The 21,237-nt window shown below is 55.5% G+C and overlaps 2 protein-coding genes across 2 annotated transcripts; both read right to left on the bottom strand.

The window, feature by feature from the left end:
• Positions 1–2,976: 2,976 nt before the first annotated feature.
• HRG_02105 (uncharacterized protein) lies at positions 2,977–3,579 on the bottom strand (the record flags this gene model as incomplete). Its single annotated transcript, XM_044860576.1, has 1 exon — positions 2,977–3,579. One exon carries the CDS (start codon positions 3,577–3,579, stop codon positions 2,977–2,979), a length of 603 nt encoding a protein of 200 aa, XP_044724209.1.
• A 3,322-nt stretch (positions 3,580–6,901) lies between these two features.
• Positions 6,902–7,501, bottom strand: HRG_02104 (uncharacterized protein; the record flags this gene model as incomplete). The annotated part of the gene is made up of 3 exons (XM_044860575.1): positions 6,902–7,014; positions 7,074–7,213; positions 7,275–7,501. 3 exons carry the CDS (start codon positions 7,499–7,501, stop codon positions 6,902–6,904), a joined length of 480 nt encoding a protein of 159 aa, XP_044724208.1.
• Positions 7,502–21,237: the final 13,736 nt, after the last annotated feature.

The following is a 21,237-nucleotide window of genomic DNA, read 5'->3' as shown; positions in this document are numbered from 1 at the left end:
CACCGAATTGGATAGACAACGCTCCTGCGTCTGAGTAAGTAACGACAAACTCCCTTCGCGGTGAGCTCCACATCTGCATAAAGCAGAGAAAAAGGTGAAGTCCACTGGACTCATTTGGACGGGGCGCCACCCCTCTTTATACTCCGTGTATGTGTGAGTGTCCGGGTGCTCAACCCGGCCAGTAGTGGATCCATCCATGTAAGCTGTGCCAGCAAACTGTCTGTGATTGGACGCGGCGTGGTCGGTCCCCTCCCCCTGCCTCTTAGTACTAGCTTCCCTCCCGCTGGTCACTTTCGCTCTATGACTGCATGCAATCACGTGCGTTCAAGCTGCTCTATGGGCTGGGCCGTTGTGCCATGGCCCCCTATAAACCAAACTTAAGTAATAGGGGCCTGGGTGTCCGAGTGACCGTCCTCTCACAATCCTCGCCTCCAGCTGCGGTACCTTTGACTCCTCCAGTCGTGCAAAGACTCGCTCCGCTCAGACATGCTCCGTCCCGTCGCGGGCCCAGTGTGTATTTTGTCCGTGTGCTTGTATGGCGGAGTGACCTGGGTGTGTGTGAGCAGGTGTAGATGTGTGGTGTGTCTTGTTCCATCGCGCGCCCGGTGGACGCTTGCTCCGTCAAGAGTGCTCGTCTTGTGTCGATGTTCTTGTAAACGTCTCACTCAATTGAAGAGTCGTGAGTATCTCATCCACACCCGCCCCTACGGCGCGTGCGCACCCCCCTTCGGGGTTGTGTTCGTATCTCGGAAGGATTGGAGATGGTTGTCTGTAGCCGGGGCAGTGACTACTACTTGTAAACGTATTGGGAATACTTGTAAACGAGGGTGGAGTCTACGATGTTTGTCCGTGGGTGTTGATGCGTAGCCGGGTGAGTGGGATACAGTACGTGGGGTGGCTCTCTTGTCAACGCATGGAGAAGTTCACCACATCACTTCACCGTGAGGGATCAGTCGGTAGCCTGGTGACCTCATCCAGGTCAAATCAATTATCTTCGTGCACTGCTACTATACTCCTTGCGTTCTTGCCGTCACTTGCTTGGTCTACAATGTATGTCCAAGGGCTTGTTGCTCATCCTGCACGGTTGAGTCTACCTGTGCACAAGGAAGTGAAGCTATCCCAGCACTGGTTTAGGCAGGCGGGGTGTCAAAGATGCGATGGCCGGACCAATGCGCTGCTGCATGTATCTGTTGCGTGGTGGGTGTCTCCGTGCTTGGGTGGGAGGGTTGTACAAACAATGACCGAGTACTTCGTAAGAGTACGCCCCAAGGCAATCCAGTCCTCCGCGGCTTTGACTCTCGTGCCCCTCCGGGCGTCCAAGCGGTCATTGACCAGAGCCTCCGCTGCTTCGCGCTTCACCGTTCCGCGGAACATAGACAAAGCATATCGAATGTAAGTCGAGCAAGGAAGCCTTTACCGCCTCGTAAAGAGAAGTGCGACAAGGGCCGTTGCCTTGAAACCCTCACGGGTCAAAAGAATATCCGTCATGAGATCGACTCCATGGTCTCTGTCCGTGGTGACGCCGTCAGTGAGACACCCTTGCGGTGTTGAACGCATGTTCAAGAATTTTCCCGGAGCAAACGGTAAACGGAGCCCGTGCAGGGCGCAGTGGGAGTGCAGTGGACACTTGTCCAGCCCTTTCTCACGAGAAGGCTTCCGAGCGAGGCGCAGCCGAGGACCCAAAGGGCCGCCGGCAGGGTATCACCTCCCCTGTTTCCCGTCTCCTTTTCCCTTTTTGCTTCTCCTGTCGCTTCATTCCGACTGTTCCTTCCCAGTCACGTACTGCTTTGCTTTGCCGTTTGACGAACACGGTTCGCCTGAAAAGGACAGAACCAATCTGTCCATATCCAGCCTGGATACCAATACATACCCTCTCCGGGAATGACAGAGCGAGTGCAGCGCGCAGCGTGCACGTAGTGGAGGAGTGGACCACTCTCCTAGATCCGTGGGTGCTATTCCATCGTGTCCGTGCTTAGACAAGCGAATGTCAACCGCTGGGTTGAGTGTGTAGGTGGAAAGCAGAACAATCCAGTGTCCTGTGTGTGGGCGAGGCCCCTCTTTATACCTCTGGTGTCTGTTGTGTCCGGGTGCAGCACCCGTCCAAGTGTGGGGTGCAAGGAAACTACGTAACCAGCACTTTGTGACGTACCATCCTTCGTCCCTCTGATTGGTGCTTATGACGATTGAGCTTCCCCCGGTCGCTTCAATTTAGTACTACACTCAATCACGTGCGTGAAAGGTGTCTAAAGACTGGGCCATGGAGCAGAGGCCCCCTATAAACCAAACTTAAGTAATAGGGGGCCTCAGAGTAGCAGTGACCTCCGGCACTCCTACCATGCTCGCGTCCCGCTCACCTGTCCACTCCTCCCTGTCGTGTACCTTTGACTCCCTCCAGTCGTGCAAAGACTCGCTCCGCTCAAGCACCTCCCTCCGGTCGGGGTGGCCCAACGGGTACTGTTTGTATGTGTCTCGGGTGGTGAAGTGACTTAAGTAGGGACTGAGCGGGTGTTGGAGTGGTTGTATGTCCGTCGTGCGCCTTTCAGACGCCCACTCCTCCTGTGCCGAGTGGACTTTCTTGTAAACGATGTACTCAGTTGAAGTCTCTTGAGCGTGGTCTCCACGTCCAGTCCTGCGGCCTGTCCGCACCTCCTTCGGAGGTATTGACCATAACGATGAAGGATCCTACGGGGTTTATGCGCAGAGTGGAGTACTTGCAATGGATTCTCTTGTAAACGTATGAAGACAAATACTAAGGCTGTTTTGCATACTTGTCAACGGTTGACTGTTTGATCCCAGTCATTATTCATACTCTATCGGTATATCCTCACTGTGACTGGACACATTATTAAGTGGAGTGCGTCCTTTACTCTCACCCTGCTCTTCGCCGATGAGGGGGTTCGATGCCACGTCAGTCGATGTGTCCGTCAGCAGGTCCATCACGTCCGGAACTGTGTCCGTTATCAAGTCCATCACTTCTCATTTGCAAGGAGGGATGCAGGGAAACCCCCATCCGATGCCGAAACCTTTGTCAACACGGTCTGAAAACCCTTTTTCCCTGGCCTTGAACCACCCAGTCCTCTTCGACGGGGGAATAAGCTCCACCGTCATCCGCTGCGCACTCTTCCAGCGGGGAATGTTCCTGTCCAACTTGGAGCACCAGCCAAGGTAATGCTCGACAGCCAATTGAACCTCTCGGTAGGTCATAGGTCCCACCAATGGTGAGAGGTGGCTGAACAAGAATGCAGCGGAATGACCAGCCCCGCCTGCGTCACCGGGGGCAAAGCGGTAAACGTCGGCGTCGACGGCCAGAGACGCCTCCAACTGTTTCCAACAGCTGTCCATGTGCTCGGCGGTGTCATGAAGGAAGTAGACAACCACCATACAAGGGCTTCCTGCCTTGATGCAAAGAGCATCGACGGACCAGAGCCTGTCCACGTCGAAGACGGGATTCTCTTCCGAGTCACACGCTCGGCTTCGTAAGTAACCGTAAATGCCACTGGCGGCCAGTTTCATGGGGCAGTGTACGCGAAGGGACTTGCGAGAAGTTGCCGCAAAGATCCGTTCAGCGCTCAGGGCCATGCCTGTGTGTCTTCCGACAGGTTATCCTTCGGACTGTTGATCCGTCTTCGACTTCCTTATGGCGTACAAAATCAACCAACCCGGTTGAACGAGCAGCTGTGGCCAAGGCTTCTCAGCAGGTCCCGACGGGACGTGGGGAAGGAAACGAGGGAGGTGACACCACCCGTGCAAGGCACGTATAAAGTCGCCCCAAGGGCTGAAGTTGCGATCAACGCGTGGAGTGGTCGGCGTCCTATACGTCTTTCGACGCGGCCGCGAAGGCACAAGTGCAAGTTTGCTCTGAGCAAAGAAACCCCTCGTCTCCATGCCCTCAGGCGGTGACGCTGTCACGTGCGGTGTGGGTGGCGTCGGCAACCCAGGAACATGATGGAACTGGTGGTGGGCGGTCCACGACCTTTATACTCCGTCCCGTCTGTGGTCCCCACCTGCGTCCGGGTTCCCCCCCCCCTTCCGATTCTGGGTGGGTGTGTGGAAGCTGCGCAACCCACACCTTGTGACGTACCCTCTTCCCTCCGGTTGATTGGTCCTTACGACTACGTATCTCCCTGCCTGTCCGATACGTCTAGTACCGCATGCAATCACGTGCGTTCAAGCTGCTCTATGGGCTGGGCCGTTGTGCCATGGCCCCCTATAAACCAAACTTAAGGATATAGGGGGCCCGGGGGTAGAGTCGACATCCGTCTCCCCTACAGTCCACTCCTTCCTGTCGTGTACCATTGACTCCCTCCAGTCGTTCAAAACTCGCTCCGCTCAGACAGTGCTCCTTCCAGTCGCGGGCCCAACGGGTTTTGTTTGTGTGTGTTTCGTACGTGCCGTGTACTTGATCTGTGTGTTCGTTCCTCCCGTCACAGTTCCTTTGCTCGTATTCACTCGCTCAGTCAGTCAAGACTCCCGTCTTGTTCTCACCATTCCCTTGCTCATTGCATTCGCTCGGTCAGCCCTGCCTGGACTGTGCTCTTGTGTGTTGTCCGTCGCGTGCCCGTCGGACACGTGCTCCTCTTGACGGGGTACTACTTTCTTGTGAACGTAGTTGCTCGATTGAAGACTCGTAAGTGTGACATCCACGCCTCGACCTTCGGCCTCGTCGCACACCCTTCGGGTGTTCTGTCCATAGTGATGAAATGCCCTGCGGGGCTTAAGCTCAGTGCAGAGAGAGTCAGGGTTTGACCTTGTAAACGTAGGGTGAGTACACTATCTTTGTTGATCTACTTGTAAACGATTTTAGAGTCTAGTGGCCGTGTCGAGTGAAGCCATCGTGACAGCTGTATTAGGCAAGTGGGGTGTCTACCATGCGATCGTCCTCCACCTTTCTATGAAGTCTGTACTCTCTACAAATCATGCTTCGCTTTCGCCCACAAAAGCCCACTTGAACCCTATTCTACGCCGTCGAGCCTTCGCTTCCGCTTCAACATAACCACATTGCTCCAAATAGAAATCATACCTCAACGCAGTCAGTTTTCACCAAGCCGACCGACTTCATCTCGTCTCCCAGTGTCTGTACCCTGGCTCCACCGCGGCGTGTACAAAGAAGCAGAAAGGCAGAAGGCAGCCTCAAGCTGCTGCATGGAAAGGTGGCCAAACCCCCTGGAATTGTCTCCGGTTCCCGTGGCGGAAGTGACTGTCGTCCCGGTCCTGTTCCGACAGCTTTCGAAGCATTGTCCACCATGTGTCTGTGAGGGCGGAGCCTTGCCCACCGGGTGGCAGAATGAGATAGGCTTTACCACCTCGTAAAGAACAGAAAAGAGTCCGTGCGCTTTTCAGCGAAATTCCAAGGGACGGTTTCACTCCCAAACTGTGTAATACTTCCTCATCAGATCCTCCAGCCGATCTCGTGACTGTAGCGCTGCCATCGCTTCTTTCTCCATCAGATAAACCCTGCCGTGTGGCATCACCGGGAAAGCAGAACCCGAGAGTGGACAGACTCGGGACTCAGCCCTCGTGTCTCTACAGGATGTAAAAACATCCCCCGTTCCGCCTGGAAAGAAGAGCGATGAAGCGACTACCGCGCGCCGTCAACAAGACATAGCCTCTCGTCGGAGGGTGTACCACATGCACATGTGGAGGGGTACAAGATCACGCAAGTGATGGATCACTCCGTTACCACTTCTCGTGGGTAGTTCAACCCGATGCTTGTCTGCTGCCGAGCCAATGGGTGGAATCACCGTCACTCTAGCTCCAAGATACTTGTTCATCATACCTTGTCCGACAAGACGAAGTCAACCTGACCCGGTTGAAGAAATGGGAAGGAGGAGAGTAGAACCGTCCTAGGTTCCAGTGTCAAAGTGGCGGGCACCCGTGCCCTTCATATACTCCGTTCAACCCGCTTGTACACACCAAACAAGCAAACAAGATCTGTCCGGGTTTCTGCACCCTTCCCGTATGGAAGGTCATGGAAACTGTACGTAACCTGACCCCGGCATGCAAGTGGACACCAGCTGCCTCATGTGACGTGGTCCTTTCCTCCGTCAAGTCCCTCTTACCAACCTAGTTCCTCCCGTCCCGTACGCAACTGCTAACGACTACATGGAAGCTAAAGCAACCTGTCTATGGGCTGGGCCGTTGTGCCATGGCCCCCTATAAACCAAACTTAAGTAATAGGGGGCACATGCAGTGAGTGACTCCGTCACCCACAGTAACTTCGCCCTCCAGGCTCGTACCTTTCCTCCGTCCCGTCGTCCAAGGGCTCCTCCGGTCGAAGGGCTCCTTCCAGTCGCGGGCCCAACGGAGAGTGTTGGATGTAGCTGCTCGGTCTGTTTGTGTGGTGGAGTGTACCTTCCGTCTGTGCGAGTGACTGGTGTCTGTTGCTGTGTGCGTGTATTGTGTGTCCGTCGCGTGCCCTTCGGGGACAATTGCTCCTCCTTCCTGGGTACTACTCCTTGTGAACGCTGTACTCAGTTGAAGAGATGTCAGTGTGGCTCCTCACGTCCACACCTTCGGCGTGTCCGCACCCCCCTTCGGGGGGGTTGATTCCGTAGTCGTGAAATGCCCTGCGGGGCTGATGCTCAGGGTGGATTGCTTGAAGGTGATGATCTTGTAAACGGGTTGGGAATACTTGTAAACGGATTGGGGTCTACTTTGTAAACGGTTTAAATGGGCGGTAAAGGGACAAGTGCTTGCATTATGTCTATTGGTAGCCGGGTGATTACAGTCACGGTACCCTCGCTCGGGGTTAAGCTCCATGCGGTTAAAAGATGCTCGTTTTGTCCCATACAAACAATTTGGCAATATGAAGGTATCGCGATATACCGATACAGTAAGTCCTCCTGAACGCCGACGCTGCTGAGAAAAGGGAAGGGATGCACGAAAAGGGGAAGGAAAGCCGTCACAGCTCCCGTGTGACCAGCCCGGTGGCAAACTTCAGGTTCCTCTTCTTCTCCGCTGCCGAGCCGGCGGTGGATTCCCCCATGTGGCGTAACAGTTGATCGACGTCCCGTACTATCGTCGAGGAATAGACGTGTCAGCGTAAGGAGTTCCAGGTTCGGGAGATCACCCACCATGCAATCTCTCCAACTGGTTGACATTGTCAGGGAAACCCTCAATCACTTCGCCCGTCAGGACGCTGTGCAAAGGCACCAGGTCCATATCTCCGCGCACGACTGTGGCATTCCGCGCCCGCACCACCGCGTTGCGGTTTCTGTAAAAAGGGAGTTGTCAGCAACCGATGCCGAAAAGAGAGGAAACACGGCTCAACTGACGACACCGTGACCTTGCGATCCAAGACGTCCATCCGGCGATCTATGCCGTCGACCTTCCGGTTTAGCATGGTGAGCTGTTCCAAAACAGCATCCATCCTTTGCGCCAGACGAGCACCGCCGTCCACCGCGGGAAGATTGTCGCAGAGCTCCAGATGTTCTGCTGCCAGCCTCAGGGCACCTGCCGCGGTGGAGAAATCAGGCTGACGAAGTCCTGCGTCATGCTCCATGATTGCCAAGAGTGATGCGCGCTGTCCGAAGAGTCGCTCCCGGATCGATGGCGGTCACTTCGTCTGTCCCACGAGGAAAAAGCAAGATCCACTTGCCCGGGTGGCGTTGTCCCCAAGCGTGGTCGCTGTGTCTGCGCCGCGTCTCCGCGGTAACGAGTGCGCGTAGTCAGCTGACTGACGCTATTGCTTTCCTAAGCAAGTTCCTCCGAGTATTATTCGTCCCGTGCCGGGGTGGATACCTACCCTGGATCAAGTCCCTTCCTCTTCGAAAAACAAAACGATGCACTTCCGTGATGCTGCCGGAAAAGTGGAAAAAGAAGAGCAAGTCTGCCCGACAGTCGCTCCGCTGGGGGGTCTTCCCTTTTTATCCATCCCTCTCCGAGTGTCTGTAGCATCTGTCCGGGTTTCTAACCCATCCAGTAGTGGAGTGGCTATGTAAGCTGTGCCAGCAAACTATCCAATGAGTGCGTGGCGTCACCCTCCCTGTGTGGCTGCCTCTTAGTACGATTGAGCTTCCCCCGGTCGCTTCAATTTAGTACCACACTCAATCACGTGCGTGAAAGGTGTCTAAAGACTGGGCCATGGAGCAGAGGCCCCCTATAAACCCCCATAGAGCAGGATGAACGCACGTGATTCACTGCAGTAGTAGACCGGAGCGACAGGGGAGAGCACAGGTAGTCATAGCAGCGCATCCGACAGGGGGGAGGACGAGGGTCCAATGAGGGCAGGTTACGCCAGTTTCCTTGCCCCCACACTTGGCCGGGTCGGATCCCGGACAGACAGACAGGCAGGCGAAGCACCACCGGTTGATTGGATGGATGACGCGGGAGCGGCCGTCTTTGCAGACCACCCTCGGGGTATATAAGGTCCAGCGACCGCCCACTTTTTTGTCCTGTGGGGCTGACCCCACGATCATCCCTTCTCTTCCTCTACCACGGCCATGTGATCATGGCGGCTCTGGCACGGAGTCAAGTCTTTTGGGTCTCTTACCAGCCTGCGGCGGAAGAATCGTTTGACGATGTTCTTGAGTTGGTGGACAACGTCACCCGTGGTCAACCCGCCTTTGGGCTGGCGAAGTGGACCGTGCTGGCATTCGAGCAGTTGACGTGGTCATCTGCACTCCAAGGAGACAGAGGGTCGGCAGCGTTTGTAATGCAGCCAAGTGGAAGCGCAAGGGGGCGCGTGGAGACATACACGATGCGAAATGGCCGGAGACGGGCCAGACACCCCATTCCTTTTGAGCAAATGGACGGATGCCATGTCAGCGAATTCCAGCACCGGGAGGCTGGATCGAGAAAGGACCTTTTTCGCCATCTCGACGCTCACTATCAAAAGGAGAGGCAACGGGACAAGAAACGACGGGTGGGTCGTCAATTGCGTCGCGGACGCGGCAAGCCTTCTTCTTCCCCAGAGACCGGGTCTCGATTGCAAGCGGCCCCACTGGTGTTGTCCAAGTGGATGATGGGTGTGAATCCGAGCCGCGCTTGCCGAATGGCTCTGCGAAGGACGATCCAGGCCTATCTCCACCGCGTTGGTCCACCTCACTGCACTTGCCGGCGGCGAGTGTGATGCAGTCACTCTTGGACGAGGGTGTTCAAGCAGCTGACGAGAACTTCGTTCCAGTACCCCCTTCGGACCATGCCCACCGGAATTCGACATTGGTCTAGCGTTGCAGCAGGCCGGCGTTCTGTCTTGGGAAGACTGTTTCAACTCCGGACCGGGATTGCGACTCGGTCTTGTTTGGCGATGTAAATGTCGAGGATATCAGCGTTGACCTGAACTGGACCACCAGCTTGTCTATGGTGGACTTGCTCTTTGACGGACGCGATTTCTGTCATGTACATATGAGCGATGGTGCTTCTGGTGTTGGAGTCACTTTCCTCTTTGGGGTCCACGATCCCCTCGTTTGTATACTTGCACGCACTACATAGAGTAGCACTCTTCCGTCTCGCCTGTGCAATTCACCCGTGACTCTGTGCTTGCTCACACCCGGTCACTACGGCACACGACAATAAATGGTCGGTCTCAAACCGTTTACAAGGTGACTCGCTGCAAGTAATCCAACTTGAGCATAAGCCCCGCAGGGCATTTCATCGTTATGGTCATTACCTCCGAAGGAGGTGCGGACAGGCCGTAGGACTGGCTGTGAAGAGTCACACTCACGATATTCAATGGAATGAGACGTTTACAAGAACAACTACACAGTCACGCGACGGAGGACCTGCGAGTGCAACGAGCAAAGGGACGAGACACACACACACAACAGACGGAAACACGGACTGAGTGAGTTCAACGACACACGCAACACACTCACCCACTCACTCACGTCCAGCCCGCACCAGCCAATCACACGTTGGGCCCGCGACTGGAAGGAGCCCTTCGACCGGAGGGAGTTTTGAACGAGTGGAGCGAGGTCAAAGGTACCGATCCGGAGGTGAGGGACACAAAGAGACGGGAGGTCGCTTTGACTGCCGCGCCCCCTATTACTTAAGTTTGGTTTATAGGGGGCCATGGCACAACGGCCCAGCACATAGACACCGAGTGCAACGAAGAGTGTAGTACTAGGCGGAAACGGATGGAAGGAGTGGAGCAGTCATAAGAGCCAATCGAACGGAGGGCAGATGGCGCGTCAACAGGGTGGCTTCCTACGTAGTGGTTGCCACACCTGCAGCATGGAAGGGGATGGAAGAACCCGGACAGTGGTGGAGAACCACACAACCGAGAGGTATATAGAGGGGTGCCCCTCGACACACACAAGGAACCCAGACGGTTCTTCCTCTCTTCTTGTTTCTTGGAGAGGGCAATGGCGCCTACGGCGCAACAGGATGGCTCACTGGCGAGAACAGTCAAGTCACAGGAGACTACATGGTGGCTGCGCCACGACAAGACAGCGGACGGTAAGGATGAATTGACACCGGAGGGGCAACCTGCGAAGTGGCTGTGAAGACATTCGACAGACTCGTTCTGTCCTTTCCCTCTCCGTCGCAGGACGGCTGTACGAGAGGACGACTTGACACAGGAGACAGACGAAGTGAGGGGACGAACATGTGGAAAGACACCCGGGAAGCAGTGTCGGGGCACTCACGCCCCTCGAGCAGGAGAACCCTGCCGACTCCCGATACCTTGTCATGTTCGGCAAAAAGATCAAGGTAGGACTGGTGTCCACGACACTCGCTCTGCGCCCTGGACGGGCTCCGTTCCCGTTCTGTTCCCGCTGAAGGGAATGATTGGTATCTGCATCTCGGTGAGAAAGGTTGGAACCTTGTGCACGCGCTGCCGCTTGTTCCCGTTTTCGCACATACCCACTGCGTTCAGCATCCCCGATGGGGTGCCTCACCTAAAAGGTTTCCATGGCCCCGGGACATGACTGGAGCGGATAGCGACACGTTTGGGGAGCGAAGCGAACCGGGAGACCCTTCGCCCAGAAAGCACAGGACAGATAAAGAAAGTGACGCGAGGAACAGGACCGGAAGCGATTGCAGACATGCAGTGTTACGCCAAGGGACAGACCACCCCGCCTTCCTCTTCCAGCAGCCACGATACCCTCAGGTGGCACGTAGACCGTAGCCTAGTACATTGGCAGAGTACAGGCCAAAGACCCTGAACGTAGCGTCCGTCCCCACACAGCAGTGTGACGGCATACCCTAAGGACCCTAGCCCCAACCCTAAGGGGTACAATCGAACGGGAGGAAAAGCGACCGTAGGGGAGCGTCGAGGCAATCCGGGAGAACAGCGCGGGCGATGGGAGGATCGAACGGACAAAAAGGACACGCGAGGAGCGGGGCCGATAGAGTGACCACGTTCATAAGGGACAGACAGACTGTGCACAAGCTGCTGAACAAAAGACCATTGACCGTCCCGGCTACCACTCAGTCGAGCAAGAGCCCTCCACTCGTACCGTTCACAAGGGCATGACACACGTTTACAAGTGAATTGACTCCGAGAATTCCACTCTGAGGATAAACCCCGTAGGGCACATCACGACTATGGAATCAACCCCCCCGAAGGGGGGTGCAGTGTGTGAGGATGAACCTGTGCCCAGGGTCAGCATCGACTCCGTATTTGCGTTCAGAACGATCACCTGCTGGGTGAGTAGAAGAAGAAGAAGAGGTCCTTCCTGGATCAAGAGAGTGGGCGACCGCGCGGTCTTATACCTTCCAGTGTCTGTATCCGTCCGGGCTCCCAACCCGTCCAGTAGTGGAGTGTCTAAGTAAGCTAAAGCAAACAGACAAGTAGCGCGGCACTCGCCCTCTGGGGAGTACCTTCTTAGCACTCAGTCCCTCCAATCCTCTCCGGAACTGCTAGTACATCACTTCTGCCCTTGCGGACATTCCGTTCCTAGAGCTGGGCCGTTGTGCCATGGCCCCCTATAAACCAAACTTAAGTAATAGGGGGCCTGGGTGTCCGAGTGACTCCGTCCCTCTCACAATCCTCGCCTCCAGCTGCGGTACCTTTGACTCCCTCCAGGCGTGCAAAGACTCGCTCCGCTCAGACATGCTCCGTCCCGTCGCGGGCCCAGTGTGTGATTGGTTGTTGTCGTGTGTGGGTAAGTACTTGAGCAGACTGTCCACTGAGTGGCTGGGTGAGGTTGTGTTGTGTGTCTATGCCACTCAAACCGTCTGTGTACTTTGTCTGTCGGTGAGTTGCTGCATTGTGTTGATTGTCCGTCGCGCACCCTAACGGGACACTCGCTCCTCCTGTGCTGTACCGACTTCCTTGTAAACGTCGTGAGTCGATCGAGGAGTGGTCAAGGTGACTCTCCACAGCCAGTCCTACGGCCTGTCTGCACACCCTTCGGGTGTTCTGTTCGTATCTCGGAAGGGGATTGGAAGTTTAGGGTGGTAGCCGGGGCAACAGGTTACCTTGTAAACGTATTTAAGTATAGTATCTCGTGAGGACTCGACCAGTCCCTTGTAAACGCATCGTGTAGTGTTGTGCATCCGTCGTGTCCGCTTGTTCTCTTTTGTTTCTCCCGTCGTTGCTGATTTCCTCTTGTAAACGTCTTGGGTATCAAGTCTGTCTACGTAGTTCTACGTGTCTAGTGAAGTGCATAATCCTTGCGTCATACACCGCGTGTCACTACCTATTCGTGTCTACAGTCCACTGTCTAACGTGAAATGAATCCATCGTCACATCTACTTTAGGAAAGAGGGGTGCTCTCCGCCCGATCGATCACCCATCAACTGTGCAAACTACCCAGAACGATGCACCACCTGATATGTGCAAAACTCCAACACATCTCTTCTTGTCTCCAGCCAAGCCGTGGTGTGCGTGTGCGGAATCAATTCACACAAAACATCGGCATCTGCTGTGCCTAGCATCCCGTCCGCGTCGAACTCCGAAAGACCGCCGAGAAGCGACTGCAGCTGTGTCGCCAGCTCGGGCTCTCTCCAGAGACCCCGGAACCTCCCAGAGGACTGAAAGAGCAAAAGGAGACAACAGTCTCCCTGGTCCGAAGTGTCCAGAGCCGAGGCATTCCACTCCGCATCTGTCGTGTGTCCAAACAAGGACCCGCATGATCCTGCATGGCAGTTCCATGAAAACCAGGCGTGCACCAGCCCCTCCACCGTGTCGGAGAGAGACAACCAGGATGCCATCATGGCACCAAGAGAGGTAAAAGAAAGCAAGACTGCCGGGTCACTCGGCCCGGGTATCGTCATGTCCTCTACAATCGGACAAAGAAGAGATAGAGAGAAGAACTCCCCCCTCGGTCGCACACAGTTGCGGAACTCCCGTCCGCAGAAGTAGCAGGCGCAGGCGACGCAATCCGGCTCGGCATACTTAGACGGAGACCCAGTGGTGTCTACCCACACTACATCGGTGACGGGCCAAGCCCTCCCCATCGACGCCGTCTCCACTGTCTCCAGTGAACTATCCTGTTCTCCGGCCCCCTCCGCGTTATCTTTTCCGTCCTCGCCCAGGTCTGCCTGGTGATGAGTACGATTTCCTCCGTGTGCTTAGACAAGCGAATGTCAACCGCTGGGTTGAGTGTGTAGGTGGAAAGCAGAACAATCCAGTGTCCTGCGTGTGGGCGAGGTCCCCCTCTTATACCTTCCCAGGGTGTGTGTGGTCTCCACCCGCGTCCGGGGCTCCAACCCGTCCACCTGCCTGATGGTGTGTGGAAGCTGCGCAACCCACACCTTGTGGCGTACCATCTATCCATCCGTCTGATTGGTTCTTAGTACTGCTTGTCTCCCCCCTGTCGTCTTCGCCTATGGACCGCAGTGAAACTACTTTGTAGTAACCTGCCTAGTACGTTGGGCCATGGAGCAGAGGCCCCCTATAAACCAAACTTAAGTAATAGGGGGCCGAAGCACAGAGTGACCTCCCGTCACATACAATCCTCGCGTCCCGCTGCGGTACCTTTTCCCTCCGGTCAAGGGGTCGACTCGTCCCTCGTCGTGGCCCATTTGTGTTGGGGAGGTACTGTTTGTATTGCTTGTATGCGTGCCTGTGACTTTCAGAAAGCTGTTCATCTTGCTTACACATTATTCTTTGTCCGTCGCGCACCCTGTCGGATGCTTGCTCCTCCTTGTCGCATATCTACTCCCTTGTAAACGTGTCTACCGAATTGAAGTCTCGTCAACGTGGCTTCTCACAGTTCGACCTTCGGCCTCACTGCACCCCCTTCGGGGGTAATTTCCATAGTCATGAATGGGCCCTCCGGGGGTGATGATATAGCCAGTCTCTTGTAAACGATCTGAGGGTACTTGTAAACGCCTTAGAGATCTTGTAAACGCTTTTAGGTTCGACGATGCTTTGTGATGGTGTGGATAGAGCCAAGTCGGTGTGAGTAGAGAAACAGTGCAAGGCCATGTGTCAATTTACTCAGACGGATGGCAAGTCGTCACTATTCTATTCTACGGTGGAGTGTTGAAGTCTGCAGCTAAGCAAAGAGGTCATACATTTCCAAACCAACCACTGCCAGGGTACGGTGGTGGTGCGTCATCTGGCTCCACGTCGGGTGCAAGTCCCTGATCCTCCCAACCTGCAAAGATCCATTCTACGGTAGGCTGCCAACGCAAAAGGAGAGCATGACCACAGGAGTCAATGCAAGAGCTGTCGAGTGCCCTGCCAAGCAAGGCAAGGCTAAGAAAAGACGTAGCAAGGGACCACGCCGCCATCTGCTCCCGGGAGAGAGAACCAAAGTCGGGAACCTCCCCGCCGCTCGCACTGGGCGTGGAAGCAAACGAGAGCTTCAAGTAAGCAGCCAGATCGGAAGAACACGCCTCCGAATTCTTCCCGCGGCACGAAGAACAGCCCGAGGAGCGGGAGTGAAATGCCGCCGACTGCCTGTAGTGGGCGACTAGGGCCTCAAGCGAGAAGAGGTGTGATGCTCCGCTGCGCACTTCTGTGTCCGGTCCGCCTGCATCGAAGCCTGTCCAGGCCAAAGCGACACGAAAGGTAGACTCAAACAGACGCCACTTGGCGACCGCGCTCCTGTTCCATTCCACGATGGACTCCTCTCCAACGGGCAAGTTCAAGAGAGGCTTCCACTCCGACTTCAGCCAGTCAACCACCATCTTGCGATCGTGAGGGTAAAGCGCCTTCAAGGCTGCACAAGTGAAGACTGGACAGTAGCTACCGCATACTAACCTCCGGGCTAGATGTTGAGCCACGTCTTCCCGACTCGAATCCAGGTGCACCGGCTCCGCCTCCGCCTCCGGTGGGCTATCACTAGCCAGAGCACGAAAGTAGGACCTCACGGGACACCAAGAAACAGCCACCGGCTCCATCACTTGCCCGGCTCCGTTCGTGGCAAAGAAGGCACTCCGTATGCGTCCCGGCTACCGATCGAAGTCCCGCCCAACGGGAGTGAGGGAACGAGTGCAGCGAGCACCGTGCACGTAGTGGAAGAACGGACCACCTTCCTGGGCTTGCTCCCGGAAAGAGAGGAGGGGGGATCTTATCCCGTGCTTCCCAGCAAGAGACCTGACGGATTGAAGAGGAAAGCCATCCTCGTTGAAAGTGGGCGGCAGCCCGTGCCTTTATACCCTCCGTGTTGAAGGAATGTCCGGGCTTCTGCACCCGGTCATGAGTGGGGGATATGCAACCACGGCGTGGAAGCTATCCATTGGCCCGCATCTTCCTCTCCGATCAGCTGCTGCTAGTACTATGTCGCTCCCCCCGGTCTCTTCCATTTAGGACCTCACTCAATCCCTAAGCGGGAAAGGTGACTAATGACTGGGGCTGGGCCGTTGTGCCATGGCCCCCTATAAACCAAACTTAAGTATATAGGGGGCGCGGCAGTCAAAGCGACCTCCCGTCTCTTTGTGTCCACTCCTTCCTGTCGTGTACTGTTGACTCCCTCCTGTCGTCCCAAACTCGCTCCGCTCAGACAAAACTCCCTCCGGTCGTGGCCCAACGGGTACTGTTTGGGTGTGGAGTGTATGACCGAGTGACTTGGGGTGGTGTGTTCGTGTTGGTATTCGTCACTCGGTCCGTATTCACGATTGTTCTTTGGTGTGACTGTGTTGTTGGGAGTCCGTCGCGCACCCTGACGGATGCTCGCTCCTCTTCTCTGTGTAGATTCCTTGTAAACGTGTTTACTCGATTGAAGTCTCTTGAGCGTGGTCTCCACAGTTCGACCTTCGGCTCACTGCACCCTTCGGGGTTGATTCCATAGTCGTGATGTGCCCTACGGGGTTTATCCTCAGAGTGGAATTCTCGGAGTCAATTCACTTGTAAACGTGTGTCATGCCCTTGTGAACGGTACGAGTGGAGGGCTCTTGCTCGACTGAGTGGTAGCCGGGACGGTCAATGGTCTTTTGTTCAGCAGCTTGTGCACAGTCTGTCTGTCCCTTATGAACGTGGTCACTCTATCGGCCCCGCTCCTCGCGTGTCCTTTTGTCCGTTCGATCCTCCCATCGCCCGCGCTGTTCTCCCGGATTGCCTCGACGCTCCCCTACGGTCGCTTTTCCTCCCGTTCGATTGTACCCCTTAGGGTTGGGGCTAGGGTCCTTAGGGTATGCCGTCACACTGCTGTGTGGGGACGGACGCTACGTTCAGGGTCTTTGGCCTGTACTCTGCCAATGTACTAGGCTACGGTCTACGTGCCACCTGAGGGTATCGTGGCTGCTGGAAGAGGAAGGCGGGGTGGTCTGTCCCCTTGGCGTAACACTGCATGTCTGCAATCGCTTCCGGTCCTGTTCCTCGCGTCACTTTCTTTATCTGTCCTGTGCTTTCTGGGCAAAAGGGTCTCCGGGTTCGCTTCACTCCCTAAAAGTGTCGCCGCCCGCTTCAGTCATGTCCGCCGGGCCATAGTAACCCTTTGGGTGAGGCACCCCATCGGGGATGCTGAACGCAGTGAGTATGTGCGAAAACGGGAACAAGCGGCAGCGCGTGCACAAGGTTCCAACCTTTCTCACCGAGATGCAGATACCAATCATTCCCTTCAGCGGGAACAGAACGGGAACGGAGCCCGTCCAGGGCGCAGAGCGAGTGTCGTGGACACCAGTCCTACCTTGATCTTTTTGCCGAACATGACAAGGTATCGGGAGTCGGCAGGGTTCTCCTGCTCGAGGGGCGTCGAGGTTGCGTTGTTGCTGGAATGCTGTAAAGTGGAACGTGCCGCTTTGGTTAGCCTGCTTCCGATCGCACGGGGACAATGTTGTCCTGGGAGAAACATATTTGGGAAAGCTTTTACTCGACGAGATCCGAGAGGCTGCTCAAGGGAACAAACCGAGTGGCGAGTGTGAACGAACCACCGAGGGAGTCATCCCACCTGCCGCTTTAGGCAGTCCCGGCAGCCTCACTTGACTTGAACTGTTGCAGTAGCAACCCAGCACACAACCCTAGATTATGGCAGTAGATGACATCTAATGACTTGACATCTGCATCCACCTGGCTACCGACAAACGTCACCAAGAGCGTAGACCCAAATCTTTCACGTAGACAACACAAGCGTTTACAAGGAAATAGACTCCCAGAAATCCACCCTGCGCTTAAGCCCCGCAGGGCATTTCATCACTATGGAGGCAATCCCCCCGAAGGGGGGTGCGGACGAGCCGTAGGTTCGGACGTGGAGAGCCACGTTGACAAGACTTCGACCGAGTGAATGCGTTTACACGAGAGCAGTACACAGTGAGGAGGAGCAAACGAAGTGCGACGGACCACACAATACACTACACGCGCCCACAAACCCTGAACAAGGTACCACTCCCACACAACCCACACACAAACAATACCCGTTGGGCCACCCCGACCGGAGGGAGGTGCTTGAGCGGAGCGAGAACGGACGACAGGATGGAGGACACTGGTACGAGCAGGCAGCGAGGACCTTGTAGGAGTGAGGGAGTCACTGCTACTCTTGGGCCCCCTATTACTTAAGTTTGGTTTATAGGGGGCCATGGCACAACGGCCCAGCTCTAGGAACGAAATGTCTTGACAAAGGCAGAAAGTGATGTACTAGCAGGCACTGACTAGGAGGAAAGTGACTTGGTCATAACGACCAATGAGCCGGGGGGGATCAGGTCGGTTACATGGTGCAGTTTGCTGGCACAGCTTACGTGCACTCATCTAGAAATGGAAGGGTCTGGGAGAACCCGGACGGAGGTGGGGACACACCTGGTCGAGAGACATATAAAGAGGGGGGTCCCCCCCTCCTACACCCAACAGAACCCGGCTCGGTTCTCTTCCTCTACCCATTCATTTTGACGAGAGGAATGGATAGCGCCTACGCGCCGACAAGAAGACGGGTAGGCACGACAGACATGCGACTAGATTGCATGAGAAAGCGTCACGGGAGGAGCAAAAGGAACAGAGTAAGTGACGAGAGGAACAAACCGACACACAGGATCAGTGATCAAGACTGACAGACAAGGCGACACTGAGGGAGCAAACAGAAGACGGCAAGTGAGTGGAAACGAACAATCAGAACAAGGTGACGGGAAGGAACAATGCAGAAGAAAGTATCTAGGTACTACTGACGAGTGCACTCGTTCCCGCAACAGCCCTCGCCCGGGCTTGCGCTCCCACTTGTTCCCGTGACAGGAACAGGTTGGTAGAGAGTATCTGGGTACTACTCCCTTGTGCACGGCACTCCATCTCCGCCCTGGACGGGCTCCGACCCGTTCTGTTCCCGGGTGAGGAACTCGATTGGTGATCGCATCTGGAGTCGACTGACTGGTCCACGCGCTGCCGCTTGTTCCCGTTTTCGCACATACTCACTGCGTTCAACAGCCCTGGCGGGCGTTTCACCCAAAAGGTTTCCATGGCCCGGGGGGCATGACTGGACTGGGTATCGACTCGTTTGGTGAGTGAAGCGAGCCGCGAGAGCCCCTGTCCAGAAGCACAGGACAGATACATGCCAGACCGGAGGAGTGTCGGGAGGAACAGGACTGCAAGCGACCGTAGACGCGAGATGGCTTTCCAAGGGGGCAGCCCCGTCTTCCCTTTAGAGTCGTGACGATGCCCTCACATGGCATATGGACGGTACTCAACCCCCCGAGTAGACTGTGACTGTGACTGTGACACTGTCTTAGTACAGGGGAAGAACCCTGAACGTAGCATCCGTCCCCACGCAACAGTGTGACCGAATACCCTAAGGACCCCAGCCCTAACCCCAAGGGGTGGAACCGGGACGTAGCGAGCAGCGACCGCAGGGGAGCGCCACAGAAACCCAGGAGAACACAGGAAGCAACGGGAGGAGTAATGAGTGAGGGCGGCACGGGAGGAGCGGTGCAGATAGAGTGACGACGTTCACAAGGAGCAGACTGTACATTAAGACGTCGAATAAAGATCATGGACGGCCCCGGCTACTACTTAGCCACACAAGCACTTGATCCTCTCCCAGTCACCACGCTAACCCTCGTTTACAAGATCATTCACTCCAAGAGACACTACATCGAGGATAAGCCCCGCAGGGCATTTCATCACTATGGTCATTACCTCCGAAGGAGGTGCGACCAGGGCGAAGCTCTGGGCGTGAGGAGCAGCGAAGCGTCACATCAACACTCTTCAATTGAGTCAACCCGTTCACAAGACAGCTCAACACTACAAGAGGAGTAAGTGTCCCGTAGGGGCACACGACGGACTGAACACTACACCTCACAAACCGACACACTCATTCACAGAACACGTCCAAGTCACTCTCCCATACAGACACACTACAAACACTACACCGTTGGGCCCGCGACTGGAAGGAGCATTGTCTGAGCCGGAGGCGAGTTGACGACTGGAGGGAGTCACCAGTACACGACAGGAAGGAGTGGACACAAAGAGACGGGAGGTCGCTTTGACTGCCGCGCCCCCTATATACTTAAGTTTGGTTTATAGGGGGCCATGGCACAACGGCCCAGCCCATAGAGCAGGATGAACGCACGTGATTCACTGCAGTCCTACACTCATCGGACGGGACGGGAGTGGGTGCGTCATAAGAGGCAGGGGGAGGGGACCGACCACGCGCGCCAAAGAGGCAGCTTCCGCACAGGTTGCATGCCGGGGTCAGGTTACGTACAGTTTCCATGACCTTCCACACTGGTAGGGGGCAGAACCCGGACAGATCTGGTACGGAGTATATAGAGGGGGACGCCCCCCCTCACACACTTGACAGAACCCAGCACGGTTCTCGTCTTCCCTTCTTTCTTTCTTCACCCAAGCGGGTGTTTCTTGGAGAACACAGCAACCGGAGAGGACCGGATCTACGTTCATTGTCGGCATAAGACAGGCCACTTAGTCGGGAGACCGCATCAAGGTAGGCGTATGGACACGGAGAGATAGACTGGAAGAAGGGAAGAACGGAGTGCATCCAGGGACAGGACAGTAGAGAACAGTCAGTTCTTTCTTGATCGTCTTGGCGGACGCATTCTCACATGCATGGGAGCAATGGTCGGAGATGCACACCGAGAGGACTGTCAGAACCCGCACAGGATCCTGTGTCTACTTACCGGGGCAGGTATTCTGTTTGGACAGAAAGTCAAAGGAGTGAGCTCCTTAGGATCCCTTGGTAGAGGCCTGGGCAAGGGCGACGGGAACCCACGATCTGGTAAGTGGCTCCAGCGAGACATCCAACGGGAGACAGAGGAACGATTGTCGGTACTCGGTAGTCCGTGACGGGAAGGAAACGGTCTGATCAGCACGTCTATACTCTATAGAGACATGCACTGAACATACAGGCATGTGCACGGTTTTTGAGTATTATCCCGAGCGGGATTTATTCTCTACTTACTCGAGACGGACTCGAACTCGGACTTGGACTCGGATTTGGATCCTGACTCACAGCAGAGTCTAGATCTTCCATGTCAGCCACGAACTGCACACTTACTTCTTTTCCGGGCACGGAGAAAAGAGTAAAGAGTCGAGCCAGAGAAGGTGATCGGATTGCTCTGAGCGGTCATCGAGCAGCACATTTGAAACGTTTGTCGATTCTAGCACTCCTCACAGAGGCACGGGAGAGGAGACGACTACCCACCACGCAACAGATACACGCAGCAGCGCATTGGTCCGGCCACACAATCGCCCCGTACACACCCCCCCACCTGCCTAAACCAGTGCTCGGGATGGCTTCACTTCATTGTGCACATGTAGACTCAACCATGCAAGGATAGACGCGTAGAGAAACGCTAAGGGACGTGATGACGGGAGGAATCTACACTAAACACTGAACATATCAATTGCAGATAGTAGATTGAACTGTCCTGGTCACCGCATCCACTTGGCTACAGATAGATATCACCAAGAACGTAGACCCAAACCCTCACGTAGACAGCCTAAGCGTTTACAAGATCATTTATTCC

The sequence above is a fragment of the Hirsutella rhossiliensis genome, assembly GCF_020360975.1.
Source record: "Hirsutella rhossiliensis strain HR02 chromosome Unknown scaffold00002, whole genome shotgun sequence".
NCBI lineage: Eukaryota > Fungi > Ascomycota > Sordariomycetes > Hypocreales > Ophiocordycipitaceae > Hirsutella > Hirsutella rhossiliensis.
This window is presented reverse-complemented; position numbering and strand designations above follow the sequence as displayed.